General features: G+C 38.6%; 2 protein-coding genes and 1 long non-coding RNA gene across 4 annotated transcripts in view; 2 read left to right on the top strand and 1 right to left on the bottom strand.

Annotated features, from left to right (window-relative positions):
* The window catches only part of LOC148425037 (low choriolytic enzyme-like), a 10,033-nt gene extending 1,758 nt beyond the window's left edge, over positions 1–8,275 (top strand). The window contains exons 5-10 of the mRNA XM_088413452.1: positions 503–652; positions 2,894–3,023; positions 4,789–4,967; positions 7,107–7,188; positions 7,931–8,055; positions 8,169–8,275. Coding sequence (XP_088269578.1) covers positions 503–652; positions 2,894–3,023; positions 4,789–4,967; positions 7,107–7,188; positions 7,931–8,055; positions 8,169–8,170 — 668 coding nt within the window. The 3' untranslated portion in view covers positions 8,171–8,275. The remainder of the gene's footprint in view (positions 1–502; positions 653–2,893; positions 3,024–4,788; positions 4,968–7,106; positions 7,189–7,930; positions 8,056–8,168) is intronic.
* A 3,392-nt stretch (positions 8,276–11,667) lies between these two features.
* LOC148425038 (uncharacterized) lies at positions 11,668–16,582 on the top strand. Of its 2 annotated transcripts, XR_015865365.1 has the most exons (3): positions 11,668–12,158; positions 12,293–13,774; positions 16,465–16,582. It is a non-coding gene; the product is annotated as an uncharacterized LOC148425038 (long non-coding RNA). The 2 variants fall into 2 exon arrangements; XR_015865366.1 differs by lacking the exon at positions 16,465–16,582 and having other exon boundaries at positions 12,293–14,139.
* On the bottom strand, positions 14,086–18,396 carry LOC148425039 (low choriolytic enzyme-like). The gene is made up of 9 exons (XM_088413066.1): positions 18,381–18,396; positions 18,211–18,310; positions 18,083–18,110; positions 17,922–17,969; positions 17,700–17,831; positions 17,107–17,227; positions 16,417–16,595; positions 14,746–14,827; positions 14,086–14,221 (listed from the first exon to the last, which is right to left on the bottom strand). Exons 2-9 carry the CDS (start codon positions 18,262–18,264, stop codon positions 14,086–14,088), a joined length of 780 nt encoding a protein of 259 aa, XP_088269192.1. The 5' UTR covers positions 18,265–18,310; positions 18,381–18,396.
* Between the last annotated feature and the right edge of the window lie 343 nt (positions 18,397–18,739).

Here is an 18,739-nt window from a genome sequence, read left to right on the forward strand (position 1 = left end):
GCAGCTTTGAAGTTATTACATCGGGTTTGAGATTTACAACACATAGAAAAAGATGTTGATGGCAAAACTGAATGTGATATGTGACGTATGATTGACTGTGATTGCCTTCGTCCAGGCATGTTTCTCACCTTACAAGACATGTGAAAATGTTTTGGTTGGTGTGTGTTTTGATGGCAGTAATTAGAATTGTAAGCTGTCATGTAATAGTGTTGGCAAGATCTGTCAAATTGTGCTGTTGTAAAGAGTATGCACTCTGTCGCCAGCCATATTAGGGAAACAGTGCATGTCATATAGGAATGACGAAGAGACACCCATATTAATGATGGTATCCTAAAAAAATGTCCCTGGACCCAAAATGTTCCAGAACTTGGTATTTGCTGTACACCCTTGTGAGACCTATTTATAGATAATTCTTCTGTAGAGAACCGAATGTTGAAACCCTGCTATGGAAATATTAAGCTAATTAAGGAGCACTGAATATTCACTGTTTGTTTTTCCACAGCCTCCCACCTGAAACACGGGGACATTATGGTTGACATGAGCAATGATGATGGTATTTTGAGGAATGCTGTTCCTTGCACAAGTAATGGCTGTAAATGGCCGAAAACTGGAAACAAAGTCAAAATTCCATATGAAATCTCCAATGAGTTCTGTAAGTCTTTCTAACTCCACCGCCGACCTCAACTGAAAGGGATGTGATTTTTGCAAAGCAAATCACTTGTTTGGCTTGATCTTAATGCTGGAATCCCTCTATGACACAACCCTGGCTTTTGTTTTCAAATCTGGGCTTGGAGCCAACAGTTGCTTTATAATGGGGCGCTGTAGGCCACTGGTTGAGTGTACAAATGATTTGCGATGAAGAATACCATAAACATTTGCTATTGTAGCCTACAGAACAGAAGTTTTCAAACTTTTTGGAGTCAAGGAACCCTTTTAGAAAAAGAAATTCAATTGCAAATTCCATTGCAAATGTCTGCAGAAAAAACAGACAAGCATAAAGTGCCCTTTTTATTCAGCAACATATTCAATTTGACAACAAGTACATTTGTTACTTTTCAATTATACTGAAGTTTAGAAAACAAAAATTGCAAATAGCCTGTCTCCTTATAACAAGGTGGGTCAATTTGGTTTGCTGCCAATTATTTGGTGAAAAAACAGCCTTATGAAATGCTGCTTCAGTGGCTTCGTCGAATGAACTTTGACAAATTTCAAAATTATTACACTTTTTAAAAATATATAATACATACATTAATATAAAATAAAATGATATGAACACAATTATGAATTGTTTTTATCCCTAACCCAATGTTCTGTCCTTCCTAGATGTTACAATGGCTTCTGTCTAGGTAGACAAATAGCATATGTGTGTATCAATAGTACAGCTCTCATTCATTTATATTATGTAGTAAAAATGTAAAAGAAAAGTAAATACACCAAACATAGCTCAGATAAGTCCCATATGCAAAAATGTTATACCTTATGTAGACAAATTGCATAGAATAAATTAATCATATAACTGAATTACAATAGATAATCATTTCAATATGAAATATTAATTAGATGCTATGGGGTCAAAATTGGAGCAAAAGTATTTACAAACGTATATTTTAATTCTCAAATGTGTATTTCAATCCCTAAACATGTAACCGAAGTCACAAATGTGTAACGAAAGTCAAAAATGTGCAACGAGAACCAGAATGACAAATGCGTTACTGAACTCACAAATGCGTAACGAGATTTTCAAATGCACAACAGAAATCCACAAATGCGCAACGAGAACCACAACTGTGTAACAAGAAGGACAAATGCGTGACTGAAGTCACAAATGCGTAACAAGATTCACGATTGCCCAACAGAAATCAAAAAATGTGCAGCAAAAGTCACTAATACGTAACAGAAAAAATTGTAGTGTTATTGGACAATCATTGTGCGTGACCTTGCTTCTTTGATTGGCGAAACCTACTGGAGATACAGTAGTTTTACTATAGCTAAAAAAAAAAAAAAAACACTTCTGAATACTGTACTTATTGCCTCTTTTTATTGCGCATTTGTTGATTTGTGTTGCACATTTGTGCATTCAGTCACAACTATATGGATCTTGTTGCACATTTGTGGTTCTCGTTGCACGTTTGTGACTTCGGTTACACATTTGTGGATTGAAATGCGCATTTGTCACTTTGGTTACACATGTTGTGGTTTGAAATATACATTTGTGGATTTGAACTACGCTTTTGTAAATCGAACTACGCATTGGTCAATACTTTCGCTAGAAGTCTGACCCCATAGCAAACAAAACAAATACTGAATGATTATCAATGCAAAACATTTGCATACCTTCACCACCACGAAATGCACTGTCAACAGCGAACAGAGGCGGCTTCAAAAAACAAAGAATAAGCCCAACCGGGCACATATCTGTCACTGTCAAAAGATACATTAAATCAGTTCCATAACACCGAAATTATTTCACGGATCCCTGCAGTCAGGCCACAGACTTTGAGAACCACTGCCATAGAAAGCAAAGCGACCTAAATATACAATAGCATACAGTACGTGTTGAGACCAGTCACACATCATGAACATCTTCCGGAACAACTCTAAAGTAATGAGGATAAATAACTACACGCTACGGAGATTCATGAATAACAATTATTATACATGAGGATATTTAGAAAAAATTTCATTTGTTTAAATCCATATAATACATGTGGAAAATTGTTACAAATTAGATGTGTAAGTAGAAAGATCTAAAGTGTGTCCACTAACATATGCAATTACTTCTAAATTTAATTTGAGTGACAGATAACATGAGTCACGTTTAAAGGGTTGCTTGAAATGATACTTTGAAAGTGAATTTCAGCAGTTTAATGTAACGTTGTGTGTGTCTTTACAGCCAGACGTCAAAAGAGAACCATAAAAAAAGCCCTTAGAGAGTTCAAAAAAGGAGAGCTCACGACTTGCATTCGCTTTGTTAAGAAGACTGAAAATGATATGAACTATATATCCTTCATATCTGACACAGGGTAAGAAACACTGAAGAATTTCAGACCTAACTGACCTTAACTCAATTCATAAACGAAACTAACATTCGTTGTCTTTGTTCGGTCTATGCCACTTCCCCAGTTGCCTTTGTATTTCCTAACACTTCAACTCACATGCTTTAAAAAAGTCTTTGAGTCCATAGATTTCTGCTGTGTAATTTATCGAAGACTTGACATTCTCCTGCTATAGTATAATTTGTAATAATCTTCAGGGTCCACCAATGTTTTCCAATATCAACTATTTGTTTCATATTAACCCACGTTGATCAAAAAATAATGTTTTGGTAAGCTTTAAACAAGATTTCTGCTCCAGTCAAGTTCAGTTACTGCATGTCCCCAAGTACAAGTCAAGTTTATTTGTATAGTCCACAATCATCGCAGTCTCAAATGGCTTCACAGGTGAAAAAGAAGTCAGAGAGAACATCATAAATACACAACAGCATCCCCTGAACAAAGCTCCCAGAAGGGGAAGGAAAAACTCAAAAAGCCCATCTGGGGAAAATAAGAAACCTTCAGAAGGGACCGCAGGTGGGAGGGGCCCCGTTCCAGGTTCAACAGGTTGCACTAGATACCGAGTGCTAAAAATACCACATTGTGTCATATTGGGCAGAAAGTGTCCAGTGCAAAGATGCCTTGAGAGCAGGCGAGGCCATTGGCTAAAATCCTCCTCGAGGTCTGGCCTTGTGGGTCCATCATAACAAAAGCGCTGCAGAGGAGATGGTCATCTCAAAACCGCATTGGTCGATCAGCGCATGTCTGCATGACAGCGTTCAATTCTTTTCTCACCATCTAGCCCCCTCTCCAAACCGGGAGAAAGGGGCAGGCAGGAGAAGACGAAAGCTGCATTCAGACAGACCCATTTACTTCAATACGGGTGAATTTTGCTAAAACTCGATTATAAGCTCCTCCCATTTAACTTGCGGGCGTTCTTATTTTCCTCCTCGTCATTCATCCAAATATTGTCGTTAATCCTCCACAGGTAGTCATCTTTGGACCCATCCGGTTAGTTTTAAAAAAAGGTCTTCTGAGATTATTTGCTGATCATCTCACTTGGGATATTATCTCAAGCTTTCTTTGCACGACTGTTGCGTGGAGGGTTGCCCCCCCCCCCCCCCCCCCCCCCCCCCCTTGCCGACATCCAAGCCAGCTTCGAGGACACAACCACCGGCTGAAGGAGACGAGTCAAGCAGTCTTTTCATAATGCGTTAAAGTCCGTCAAAAAATAAATATCCATGCAGTCTCGTTGTTGACAACAAAGAGGCAATTAGGCGGTGCTTGCCCAAAGTGCATTTTTCCTATGTTCTGTGTAAACATTCTAAAACGGATGCATACTATCTCAAATTAGAGGTATATATAATAATTTTAAGCCTTGTAAATGACCTGATATTACTTATTTCGCATTCAAATTCATGTTTGTCAAACACAGGTTAGTGGAAAGAAATTTGTCTAGTTTGAGTTATGCGGTTATAAGTCAACCCCCCTAATGAAAATGACAAAGGTTGGAAAATATTGTTTGGGGTTGTTCTGGTCTATGTTTTGCATTTTGAGTAACGACAATAGCTCCAATTGTGACACAAAACATTTCATTTATTTTACTCTTAAAGTCAAGTGGGGCTACTATTGTGCAATATTGGGTATTAAATACAAATACTGTATTTGCTTCCTTTCCATCATATTGAGTCTGGAATACAGATGATCATTGAGATCATGAGATCAATTAATTTTTTTGTCTTTTGTCATGTGCTAGGTGTTGGTCCTACCTTGGTCGACAAAGTAATGGACAGCAAATTTCCTTGCAGAAAAATGGTTGCGTGTTCAAAGGCATTGTGCAACACGAGGTTCTCCATGCACTTGGATTCCACCATGAGCACGTCCGTTCTGACAGAGACGACCACGTCATCATTAATTTTGAGAATATACAATCAGGTCAGCTCTTCTAACAGAAGCCGTACTAGAAATACTCGAAAATATATAAAATATGGCTCGGGTTGAATGTTTTTGCTTGAGTTGACTGGCAACCAAGGGTGTACTCGGATTCTCGGCCAAAGTGAGCTAGATGACTGATGCCGTATATACCAGGGGTATCAAACCTACGGCCAGTGGGCCGATTCTGGCCCACGAGATGGTTTAAATCCTGCCCACTAGATGATATGATGAAGCATTACAAAAATTAAGACCGAACCCGTTAGTCAACCTTAATCCGCTTGTGTTTGTTAAAAAAAATCACTCTGCTGATAACAGCTAATTGACTGTCTCGGTCCTCCTCCCGTCTTCCCAGAGCCCGATAACAACAAACATTACAAAACATAAAGATTTGTACTTTTCCAAGGAATACCCAGATGAGCGCTGCGATTTAAAAGCGGAAGTGCTCCACTGCCAAGCTTGTGCAGAATAGCTTGCCAATCACACTGTACTGCCATTCACATCAGCATTAGAATTAAGCTTTGTCGTGCTACTGCTCAGCGCGGGTAAAATTCTTTGATCCCGCGAAGAGATTCACAATGGGCGGGAGTCGCCGTCTGGGCCGTTGCTCAACCATTGACTTTGGTCTGTGTTGTATTATGAAGCATCGGTCTTTTCTTTTTAAATTTACTTTATTTACTGCTCAGCAGTAAGCACACAGGGCTTTTGAATTTTGACTCGATGTCAGGACTTTTCTTTTGTGAGTTATGAACATCATTTGTAGTGCACAGCATGTTCATTAGGTGGGTGCCTTCCATTGTCCAAAATGAACATTACTGTACAGCACCATTTGATTCTGTTCAATTCCTTTGCACTCTTTGCAAAGATGTTTTTACAACCACTGATTCTGATTTCGACTTTTTCCCTCTGGATATTTGTGTTTATTTGGAGAGGTGGTCAACTTACTTTTTTTTGCTTGTCCATTATTCATCAGAGCACCGACTGCTTTCCGTCATCGTCAGTCCATCATTTTTTTTATGCCATACGAACTTGTAATCATTGGTCCGCCAGTCTGTCGGTGTGTTTTTGCCCAACATCCCGCCACCGCTAGAGGGTGACATTTGCCATTTTTTTCTCTGGGCCTTCATTCGTACTGGTCTACTTCTGTCTGCACTTACACTGCAATTAAAACATAACACAGCAATAAGTGTAACACGAAAACATAGTCAGTTAAGGGTTTTTTCCCAAGGCTATCATAATTTTTATTACAGGGAACAAGAGTGCAATTCACTCTTTCAGTGGAACGCTTACCTAATACAGTATAAGCCAATTGAGCACTGTAGTGACTACTATGACCACTGGATGGGAGTGTTGCCACACTTACAAGACATATTATATAAACGCAATTAAAAGTGAAGAATAGAATTCAACCTCTATGCTACCACCCATATTTACATGGACATTGCATACAATATTCTGTCGACCTTGAAAGATGAGTGAAAATGCTAACTGTACTGGCCCTCTAGAGGTTTCCTTTTCTGATAAGGCTTGGCACTAGAAGAGTTAATCATGTTCACTGGATAGCAATTTCATACTGTACATATCTCAAATGGTGGATGTCGGTTCTCATCTGTAACTACCTAAAACGGTTTCATTAACATTTGTCTAAATGTAATCTGTCACATACACTCAGAGTGAAACAAAGTTTTGCCGAGGCTGAATTGACTAAAAATCGTCTTTAATTAGATAATTAAAAAAACCTTTATCTTGCATGTCCTGACCGAGAGCTCATCAGAGAAAACGTGCAAACTTGGTCTGCGTTCGTTGGTCACTTAAAAGAGATCCCAAAATACTCTTATCAGCAAGAAACCTGAATCCAGGACTAAGATGGCGGTGCAAAACGGATAGTCAACCCATGCTATTTGCAAGGAATTGGGACCAGGCCGTGGCCAAAATCTGCCTGTTGTCGATAACTGTTTTTAAGCTCGATAGCTTGATTTTACCCGTCTGGCCTGCTTGAGTATAGATTGTCCTCCATTCGCCCCCTGAGTCAAAATAAGTGTGACACCCCTGATCTACCTCATAATAAGTCTAATGTCTTATCTTATTGAATGAATTTTAAATGAAGGTAAATGTTTTGCTTTGCTTTCTTCTTGTATGCAGGAGTTGAAAGAAACTTTGAAATTGAAGCGACAAACAATCTGGGTACCCCATATGATTTTCAATCTGTGATGCATTATGGCAAGTAAGTACATCCCTCAAAGCGTATAAAAGATGTATCCTTTTTACATACAAGGCTGATTTAAAAAGAACAGAGCAAAATCAACAAGTTGTATTCAAAAAACAAATAGAAAACCATAGCTTGGATACATGTGTTGAACATAGCTTCAAGTTTTCATTTCATGTTTTCGAAGTGCCCAATTTTGTCGCCACCGAAATGCAAGTTCCTCGCAAAAGCATCTCAATGTCCCACTTCATTGCAGCAGATATTCTATCTTTCACAGCATCAATATTTTCTTGAAGAGGCAACCATACGCTTTAGAAATCAGTAAATGCAACTAATAATGATTTGAATCACCCTAAACTGTGCACTACTCACAAAAGCTGAGTGACATAAGGTTCCCGAATTAAATACATTTCAAGGTCTCACCGAGAAGACAATAATGTTGACGGGTGAACTTGATCTGAACTCCTTTAAACATCTCCATCCTTCTCTTCAGGGTTTCTATTGTTTAACTCAACTTCCTGTTTTCTAGTAAGGACAGAATCCATATATTATGCGTGTATTGCAATTGTCATATGTTCCCTGAAATATATGTCGAAAATATTCAAAAAGACGAATGGTCATCTGAAATGGCATTGTTCAAATGTACTTAATATTTGGTGTGGATTGTATTAGTTCCAGTGATGTACAAGTAAAATGATGATAACAAAAAACAAAAAATCACATGCATGTTATCATTCATTCATTTATTCGTTCACTGTAGATATGACTTCTCTAGAAATGGCCAACCAACCATCACTGCCAAAGATAGTTCTGTCACCAATTTTGGGACTGCAAGAGAGATGAGTGCCAATGATTACGCTCGTGTCAACGAACTTTATGAGTGCTGTGAGTTTACTCTTTGATTATAAAATCAAATGATAATAAATCACACAAAATACATTTGCGCCTGCCTTGCTTGTCGAATAATTGTTCTCTCATTTCTATTTACACTTCTTCAGAAACCTCAAGACAAACAGAAGGTGGCCAGCGTTCATCAAGATCTTAACGTGGTACATGAGTCACAACATAACAAAACAATGGCCTTTTTATGTCATTGAAAATGCACACAATATATAAGATGCAGTCATTTAAATATTTATTGTCTAAATAAATACGTTTTAAAAAAGTAACAGTGTCACTTTTCTGTATAAAACATTGTTTCCGTGAAAAAACATAGGTTTACATTGACAGATGGGCTCCGGGTTGCCAATTCCCAGAATTCAGATTGATTGTTTCTGTTCAAAGATATATGAAGAAAAGGGTAAGTGGCAACCTCTTAACAAATACATACTGCACAGGCTTTATTTTAGTGATTACATTGTACATTCTCACTGAAGGCATCAAAACTAAGAAGTGGAGTTATGTACGCAAAAAGAATAGGTCAAATAGATGGAAACATGTTTTATATTGTAGTTTCTTGTGCTTTGTACACCTGGCTGGCATCCTCTCAGTGAGCGTCAAGAAGTAACCAAATAAAATGGTTTTCACAACACCGGTGTGCCTTATTCAATAGTGGAATTTTTTGCTTTATCAATGCGGTTACGACCATCACTTGTGTTGTGCGGACGTCAACCAACAGCCTCATTAGACAACTGTTAGAAATAATCTTATGGACAGCTGTTTAACTTCATATGAAGGAAATAATTAATCAGTTAAACTAAAAAATAATGAGTGACCATTATGACTTTAAGGCACCGATTGAACAAGTGTGTTGAAACCTCTCTCCCTGCATCATCATGTTGCAGTAGAGGCCTTCTGTTTTTTTTCCCCAAAGCCATCAATCATAGGTTTCGGACTCCAGTCATCGAGAGCCGCTATCCTGCATGTTTTATGGTTTTCTCTGCCCAGTGCACCTGGCTGAAATAATTAGCTGATCAGCAAGCTCTGTAGGAGCTTGGACATGATCCTGAACATTTGAATCAGGAGTGTTTGAAAGAGAAGATTCGAAAACAAGCAGCGAGACAAGTGCGTGGCAATGTGCACGTAGACGCAAATGCTGAAAACAGAATTTTGCAGTGGGTGGCGGGACTGGGGAGCTCAACATTTTAGGAAATAGTCATTTTTTGACTTCCAGGTAGCAAGTTGCTGACTTTTCTAACACCTGGAAATACCCTGGTGTCAATTACTTGCAAACATGACAAGGCCTATTGTCACTGCTAGATGGTGTGCTATTGAGTTGCATAAAAGAACAACAATAATTAGACTTTGTTCCAACGACATGGAAGGAATTTGGTAAGGCATAGCGAGGTGTAATTTACTTGTGGTTTGAAGAAAGCTAATCACAGTATGTTTGTTCTTTTCCCCAACACAATGGTACATCATCTAACTGTGACAATATGCATTGTCATGTTTGCAAGCAATTGACGCCAGGGTATTTCCAGGTGTGAGAAAAGTGAGCAACTAATGCTGTATCCGGAATGCAAAAAAAAATGACTGTAAAGATCTGTATACTTGCTAAAATGTTATGGTCCCTGCTCCACCCACCTACACATCACCTTAAAAACCTGTGGGTATGGAAGCTAAATCAAGTGAATAATATTGTAAGTAATTATACAGAGAAACCCGGAAGAATGGGAGTAGCATATTTTGATGATTATCATAAAAATTATGATAACAAGGCTAATATTGTTTTTATTCACTATAATAATGATGATGATTATGATTATCATTATACTATTGAACCAGGATTACCAATGAGTTGTATACAGAGCAAATTAAATAAGGTTAATCAGAAAGTGTAGGGGCACTTTAGCTCTCTTCATTACATTCAAAGGCACTGCTTCTTACAGTGAAAGAAGTTTCTGTAATCGTGATGAAATGAGCGTTATGGGACCTGACCGCAAACTCATTTGTCTCCATTACTTATAGTTAAGGGGAAAAAGTGATCACAAAGTCAAAAAAAGTTATATGTACACAATCATTTTTTAAAAAGCTTAACAGCATGCAAATTACCAAAGAATCAAGTTTGATTTGTTAAAGTATTATCCTAAGAAAATGAGCAGAAGGGTTACGCTGTAACTGTCAGAAAATGTGCAAGATTCAACTTGAAACCTTCCACTTTCATATAGACCTGCACGTGTTCATCTGGTGTTGAGCCTTGTGCAAGTGTGATGCAATTTTTAGGTAATAGCGAGTAGCCAAAAAGCTGCATCCCGAGGCGGATTGAAATGAGTAGATTTTGCTGCTTAATTAATTCTTCACAAATGCAATATGAAAGGGAAAAAGAACTCAAATGTTCCTTACAATCACATGTTCTATGGATCCCCACTAGTCTAAATCTGTAATTCTGATTAGTATTGTTTGTGGAATATGAATTAACCTGCAAAATCTATTCTTTTTTTATCCATCTCATTTGGCCTTTTGCTGTCAACTGGAAATGCCAAAGTTGTGCAGATCTCAGGAAACAACCAATCACGGCTCTGCTTGTGAAAAAGTGGTTGTCACGGTTGTGACTCGGGCAGGTTGATTGTGAACCCACATTGTGGACACACAGGAGAGATCGTGGAGTTGAGAAAACGGTTTATTAACACAAAAAGCACGCACCGCGTGGATTTCTAACCACATTACTTCAAAGTACAACAAAAAGATGATAAGGGGACTCAAAGTATAACTAAAAGAGACTTTGCAAAAGTGCAAGTAACTTACTAAGACTTGGGGGGCAGAACCAGCAGGAGGGCGTCGCCGAAAATACAAAGTAACAAGGTAAAGTGCTGACCAACCGGCAGACTGGAGGCAAGGAGAAAAAGTAGCAAATAAAACACTAGGGCAAAGGCGCTAGGGAACGAGGAACAAGGAACCGGCATGTACACAACAGGGCTGCAGACACAATAATCCGGCGACGCCCTGCAGCTCTGACCACAGCTAAATAGTCTCCTGATCGGAATGAGGAGCAGGTGTGTGGCCAGTGGTTCTGCTCCCCAATCTGCAAACAGGACAACACATTAGGGACACAGGATGTGACAGTGGTGTGTTTTTGACTGTCTCATGGTTCAATTTTGCTTTTTTGGTTCATGATTATTCATTCGGAACTGTTTTGTGTTCAAAACAATTTGGGATTCAAAATGTTCAAAATGATTGCAACAAACTGTCATAATCTTTTTTGCAAAACGATACCAAATATGACATTTTAATTCATTCATATTTATTACGTTTTGAATTGTGGGGAATGTGTCTTTTTATTACAAGAGAGTGTGTTTACAAAGTATTGTAAACTACATGACTACAACACATATCACAATTATTAAACCTCCATCGTTTTTCAAGATGTAGTTCAACTTTAATAGACTGATAGAAACAGTATTTTTCATACAATGATAGCATAATTGGCTGGCGATTTCCGAGCCCCCTTTATCAGCAATTGCGTATATATATATTTTTTCTTCGCAGTGTGTTGGTGGTCAAGTGAAGTCATAGTTATATAAAAATGAAATCACGAGGAGAGTAGCTAGCAAATGCCAGTGTTCGATGATCATTTAACCTTTTTGAGGAAGGCTGCGCAGATTTGCACGTGCAAAGAAATTAGAATCCCTTAACGATTCCACATTAATATTAAATGAGCAACTTTTTACTCAAAAGTAAAAAAAAAAAAAGAAAATTACAAAAATTTCATTTGAGCTGTTTAGATTGAAACACTTTCGGCAAGTGCTTTCTGACGGGAGGCGTCATAAAAAATGCACCTACTAAAAAAGACACTCCATACTGAACCGTGAATGACGGTGTGAATCCGCTTCAGTCAATGGTCAGAATATGCACTGTTGATTTCTCAGTTTCCTGTTCTAAATGAATTTAAAAATTTGCGGACCATGTTCCGTGCCTCCATTGTCGAGGCGGCTGATGGGAGCTGTGGCCGTAAAGAGGTCGGTGCCTGTCGTGGCAGCAATCTCCGAACCCGCTGGTGGACACCAATGGTCAGGGATGTCGTCAAGCTAAAGAAGGAGTCCTGGAGACAGGTACCTACTGGCGGAGCGGTTTGCGGCTTCGGCAGTCGCCGGAGCAAAAACCCGGGTGTGCGTGGAGTTCGGTGCACCATCAACACAAAATACTTCAAAGACCTTCTCAATTCCACGACACGTGTTCCTCTCAGGAAGAAGAGTCTGAAAGCTTCGAGGTGTGCTCTCCCATCTCTGGAGCTCTCCACCGGGAGGAGGCACCGAGGACGTTCCAGGACACGCTGGAGAAACCATGTTTCTTGACTGGCCAGTGAACGCCTCGGGATCCCCCTCGGAGGAGTTGGACGAAGTGGCCCATAATGTGGTTCAACAATTTGTTTTACCTGACCATGTCCAGTCACTTACTATAGTCCCTCCGATTGGAACCATTAGCTTTTGTTTGTGTGCATTATTGGGAAATGAGTTGTGACGGTTAATTTTAGGGTTACTGGCTCGGAAATGCAATAACCCCACAGAGATATGAAGACAAACGTGTATGTGTGTGTTTTCCGAATAATAAGGTGTTAACCAAGAAATCTGCATAGCTTTTTTTTGGGGCTTTTGTTCAGCAGACCTCTAAGTGTCGCACTTCATGTCACACTTGGGCTTTCATTGTTCCCTGGCTTGGAGTTCTCATCAACCGGGAAATCCAGCAATTATAGCAGTGTCAACACGGTTGCTGTGTTGTAAAAGGAAATACATACACAAAACTACAAAAACAGAGTTTGATTCATTTATTCTTCCATGACTCCTTTTGTACTTCACTAACAAGTATCTGATTGTAATGTTGGACAAATGCGCCTAAGGAAAGAAATATGTTCAAATTACAACCAGAAATCCATTCCCCTTTGCGAGTGCAGGACATGCAGGAGATGGGAAGATCCTTTGTTTCTCTCGGAAGGTACCAGTCCAGTATTTCCAATTTTAAGCTTTCTGATACCTCAGACTTAAGTTAGATATTTTACACACAAGGTACAGATAGACACCAGGCAATAATTTGCTTTTTGCTTTTAAGTTTTGGAGTAAATACAGAAATAATGTGAATGGCACACCTATTTTTTTTAATGATAGATAGATAGATAGATAGATAGATAGATAGATAGATAGATAGATAGATAGATAGATAGATAGATAGATAGATAGATTCATAACAATGTGGTGCGTAGTTAGATGAAGAATACTGTAAATGTGTTAATTACAGTATCTGCACTGCAAATCAGATGCTCCAAAACAGATGTAACTAAATCAGTTATGCCTGTTTTTTAAAAAAACAAACAAACAAAAAACAACAACTGTATAAACCACGTCATCTCTGGTTGTTTCAAAAGTTGTCAATGGCACTACATTAACAGGCAAACTTGAACCAGTGCCTTCTAAAAATAAATCCAGACTTGCTTTTGAGAGTTATGTCAATTTTGTCTGGTAACCCGACATTGTACCAAACCGTGACCCCGAAACTTAGGTAAGTACTAAATCGTGACTTCTGTGAACTGTTACACACACATACTGTATATTTCTGCCTTCAGGGCATATCCCACCAGGAGGAGGCTGTGGAGACAATTCAGGACAGTCTCTCAGCTGACCTGGGGAGGCCTGGGGATCCCCACGGAGGAGCTGGATGAAGTGGCTGGGCTAAGGCAAGTCTGGGCTTCCAGTGGTGAATAATGGCTGGATGAATGGCTGCTGTCAACTTGTGTAATCATCATGAAATAGGAGATGGGAAAATCTTGCAGCCCCTGCATTGCCTCCTATTATTTAAACACCTGGGGAAAAAAAGGCGGATTTTGAAAACATTACAAAACAAATGATTTAATCTTTGTTTGCACACAATATTTTGAATACACACTAATACTTTTCCATTTAAGTACCTTTCATACAAGAAATTAGATGATGAGATGGGTTATGGGCAAGCCTAGTCTCTTATCACATATATGACACAGCTGGGACTTTAAAACTTACCACAACCATATAGCCTATTGATGCGTGCAATGTCATTGCTAGTCATCGCTCTCGAAAGACCAAACAGACGATCGGGGTCATCTTTGGCAACAATGGTTGGTTGCCCATTTTTGGAGAAGGCAAATCTGTATGGAAGGTTAGGTGAAAATGAATGGTTTTGCATACAAACTTCATGATCTGAATGCAAAGCTGTTAATTATACATAAAACAAATGACAGATTCTAATGTGATATTGGGTAAATTCATCACACCTGGAAAGTCTAATTATTGATCAAGAGAGTTTAGAAAGCGAAGCTTCAGGATGTTTGAGTCAGCACCCTGTTCTGCGCCGTCACCAGTGTTCCTTCTAAACTGTTAAGTTGTTTTTAAGTTGAAAAACAAATTATCTATCTTCCTCAAAGCACCCTCACTGCTCGAGTGTTGGTAAAGAAATGAAAGTGTCTCATGCTCTCTGTTCTCCATTTTTCAAATATTCTACATGTGATGGAATGGTAATTAAGAATAAATAAATACATAAATAAATGCAACTCAAATAAAGGAAAATGCCCTTTCTTCACCGTCTTCTTCAAGATGCATTTTTGGACTGGTGCAATTCCTACTATGGAGCGACTTTTGGTTTGAAATATCAAACATTACCACAAACACTCACTTGCTGTAGTGCATGATGGAGTTAAAGTCGTAGGGAGTACCCAAGTTGTTTGTCTCCTCCTTCCGAAATTGTCTTTCAGCTCCTACACACAAAAGAAAACAAGAAAAAAATATTGAAATCCAATTATTAATAGCTATTAACCATATTACAATGTTAATTTCTCACCCTAAACACCCCCAACGTGTTATTTTCCTTCAATTAATGCATTTCTAAGAATTTCTTGCTTATTCTGTGATCCCAGCACTGGCCCTGCACGAGCAGATAAAATAGGCATGCGATAGGCAATGTGACGACAGTAGGACGTCGTACTGCCTCCACACCACTCTTGTACCTCTTGTGAGAGTCATTTTTGGTTTTATTTTGGGTTCCGGAGGAGATTTTGCAGGTCATCTCCAAAGTTTCATTTATTATTTACAAATGTTCACAGTCGAAAATGTCCAAGTTGCGAAAATGTATGTTTTGGAGACAATCAATGCTGCAGTACAATATTCACCCTTTTCCTGAGGGGACCGAAACAATAGGAGGAACGGGCATGACTGTGTGTGCTTTCTTGACATGCCGTTTACTTTGTTGGCAACTCCGGTTCATTTCAATGTCAGGAAAACGTCTGGTTTGGGCGCTTTCATACACTCCGCCTCCGACTCCCATTATTGATCACTACGTTAGAATTTTTGCTGTTGTTTCCTTGTGACGGTCGGCTTTTGAAGGACGCCATAAAGAGGTGCGGCAGCCAGAGGGTGAGAGGCGAGATTTTTGCGAACAGTCAGTTTTACTTCCTGGTTAGAAATCCAGCCACCAAAAACTTTTCCATAAGAAATTTAATTTCCAATGCACCAACGGTAAGATTCCATCATTTATATGTGTATATTTAACAGTGGGAAGCTTAAAATACCATGAAATACGGCCAGGAAATGTTTTTATAATCCTCTCATTCAAAACTCATGAAATCAAAAAATGCCATCCTGCTTGAGTTTTCAAATTTTTTTTGCCTAGTTTATAACATTTAATCTGTCCCCCTCCAATAATAACACATGTTAACATTGTCATGTTAAAATGATAATGCAATTAGTTTAAACATTGCTAATTTATTATGCTGTCCAACAAGGACATTAAGTCCTTATTGGTCAATGGTCAACGGACGATCAGGTAATTATGCTTCCATCTGCAAAACAATGCATTACAGCTTTCCAGTTTTTCCAGTGCTACTCAAATGTTTTCACTCATCTTGGTGAGTGAGGAATAGCTGGAGTTACAAAACACTAAGTTCTCAGGCAAAGTGCCCGTCAGAGTTGCTAGATTTGCTTGCCCTCAAGCGATTTTCAATACATCATTGTGCTTTCCTAATGCATATTCAGCAAAAGTCTTATGTGTTGAGTTGGTGAGAAAACAGTTATCTAATTCTTACTCTGTTGTTTTACTGCACGCTTATTTTCTCTTCTTCTATTAGGAATATCAGTGAACCATCAGTCTATGAATAGACTCAACATTTTGGACAATACACAGCATGTGCACAAAAGCCAAGACTTGCAGCAAAGTGTGCTACAACTATACTTGGACATAGGAGGTTTCTGTAGCCCCCCCCCCCCCCCCCCCCCCCTCATATTTATATTGTTTCATGATATGGATCACATTTACTATAGGGGTATAGGAAGAAGAAGATGAAGTGCTAACCTGAAATTATGTTCTCAAAATTAATGATGACATGATTATCTCTGTCAGACCGGACTTGCTCGTGGTGGAATCCAAGAGCGTGAAGAACCTCATGCTGCACAGTGCCAAAGAAAACGCAACCATTTTTCTGCAAGGAGATCGTCTGTCCACCTGGTATACGGCCAAGGTATGACCAACACCTAAACACAAAGGAGATTCAGGACTGGGGTCAAAAAAGAACTGTGTTGAACCCAAATCTAAAGTTTTCCACTTTACAAATTGTCCTCTCTGTCAGCCGGATGATCAAGCAGCGCATCCTCAAAGAAATAGAGCTGCTTGTGTCATTCACTACAAAATAGTGCTTTGTCATTCATGAACGTTTATTTGAAAAGAACATATCTTTTCAGTGATTGCGACTGAACAGACCACTTCTCTAATTTGCAGGGCGTGGGCTAGGTGCGGAAAAGAAAACAAACTGTTCTGGCCACCCTTCACTGACAGCCTGTGAAGTTTAAAGATAATTTAAGACAGTTTTATCTATTTTTAAATTTGTCTTTTTTGAGACACCAGTAGTGGAACCTTTCTTACACACTTGCCATAAAGGATTAGGAATGTTGAACAACATGCGCATCATTTCTTTAGGGTCCAAAAACATTGAAAGAAGCCACCGACATAGCATGTACAGTTAACGTACTGTGTGCGTATCCTTACCCATTTCCAGGGAAGAAGAACAGGTAATCCCTTTGCCACCAACGCCTCCACATAAAGCGAATGCAGGTTTGTTCATAGAAACTGACCAAGCCGTTTATGATGGTCGAGCGCTCTTGTGTGGCTGTGGAGTCAAATGTTGGGCACACATACATTTTTGCTTCATCAATTAATAAAAAAACATACTTCAAATGATACATTGTTTATTTGGAAGTCTTGCCATATATCATATTCAGGTGTCAAGGGATGTAAGAAAACTACATGCATGCAAAAATTAGAGAAACGTCAGATATGAAAATGTTTCCTTAGGTGTGGGTGTCACCAAAATATAACAAGGGATGCACAGTATATACATTTAAGTATACATTTGATTTTAATAACTACCAGGTAACAAGGTGCCTCAAGAAAACTCCTTACATTGTGGAAAAATCCCCCAAATTACAAATTTCCCTTCGATGTGGTGGTGGGCAGAAAGTAGCAAGGGTTACCATGTCGCTTTGTCTGTCTCAGAGTATTATAATTCCTGTAACTTACAACATTTATTTTGTATACACTACAGTCGTTATAGTTTTGTTAAAGAGGGATGTGTAACTTACTGAATTGACTGGAGATAATCACCGGCACATAGACATAATCCCCACTTTTTGGCCATGTGCATCCGGTGGCAGTGCAGGGATCTGCATTCCTTAGCAGGCTGATAGCAATGTCACCATGTATCAGAGGGGTGGCTTTCAAAGATCAATCAGAAACATTTATTTTCTCTCAAACAATTAATTTTCCTATTTGGTCATTTGATTTTGAAATGTGTGCGCTCTTACTTGCGTTAGCATTTTCCGTCGCAATGATTTCACTAATGTCGAAGTTTTCTTTGTTGGGGAAAGAAACAGAATCGACTGCAATTAGTATTGAGAAAAAAAAGGCTTCTATTACCTACATTTTTGTTGAGCAATAGAATGCTTTTATGAATGATTTCACTTACCTGTGTCATTGCCATCTGCAGATATTGTCTGAAAAAAAATCATTATATTTCATTGATTTTTTAAAGGCAAGATCAATTTTAAAGAGTACTTCAATTAACACCAATGTATCAAGTCTGTGTAGTCTTACTGGAGGAAATCCCATCAGTAACAGCTGGACAATAACAGGAAATAATGGAGTCATGATTGATGATTTATGTCTGAGTGTAGCTTGTTGTTAATCTTCAAATCTGGGGAAAAAAAGTAAGTGTAAGTAGTTTGAAATAAATACAATCCATTTCAGCTGTAAACTAAGTTTACCTGTGTTACCAGCGTCTTGATTCTTGAATACTCGTCCTCAGCTCTGTCTCTTCGCTTAAAAACGGGTGTGTATGACACGATGCCAGATGAAAAATTTTAATTTGTCAGAGGAATGTTTAAACTCTTCCGGGTAGTTTATTGCATAGTTGCATCTTTTGTAAGTACAACTACTGTAAGTCTGCATGAGAATGAATATCAAAATAAAGCGCTTTTTTGAGTCATTTTAACCTTTTACTACCTTTCTAACTTGTCTGTGGCTAATTACCAAGAGCATTTAAAAAAAACAAAGTGGTATTAGATAAATATAAAATAGATTTTTTTTAAATTATTATTATTATCTTTTTTTTTAGTTGACAAAA

The sequence above is a fragment of the Hippichthys cyanospilos genome, chromosome 4 (assembly GCF_059441005.1).
Source record: "Hippichthys cyanospilos isolate Australia breed blue-spotted pipefish chromosome 4, RoL_Hcya_1.0, whole genome shotgun sequence".
NCBI classification, from domain to species: Eukaryota; Metazoa; Chordata; class Actinopteri; order Syngnathiformes; family Syngnathidae; genus Hippichthys; species Hippichthys cyanospilos.

Bases quoted from the DNA above. Each gene is read 5' to 3' on its own strand.
- LOC148425039 (XM_088413066.1), bottom strand. From the start codon at position 18,264: ATGACTCCATTATTTCCTGTTATTGTCCAGCTGTTACTGATGGGATTT. The intron at 16,596-17,106 runs GTAAGGATACGC...CTTTGTGTTTAG, and splicing joins TTCTTCTTCCCTGGAAATGG to GTGTTGGTCATACCTTGGCC. The intron at 14,222-14,745 runs GTGAGTGTTTGT...CCTTCCATACAG, and splicing joins TCCATCATGCACTACAGCAA to ATTTGCCTTCTCCAAAAATG.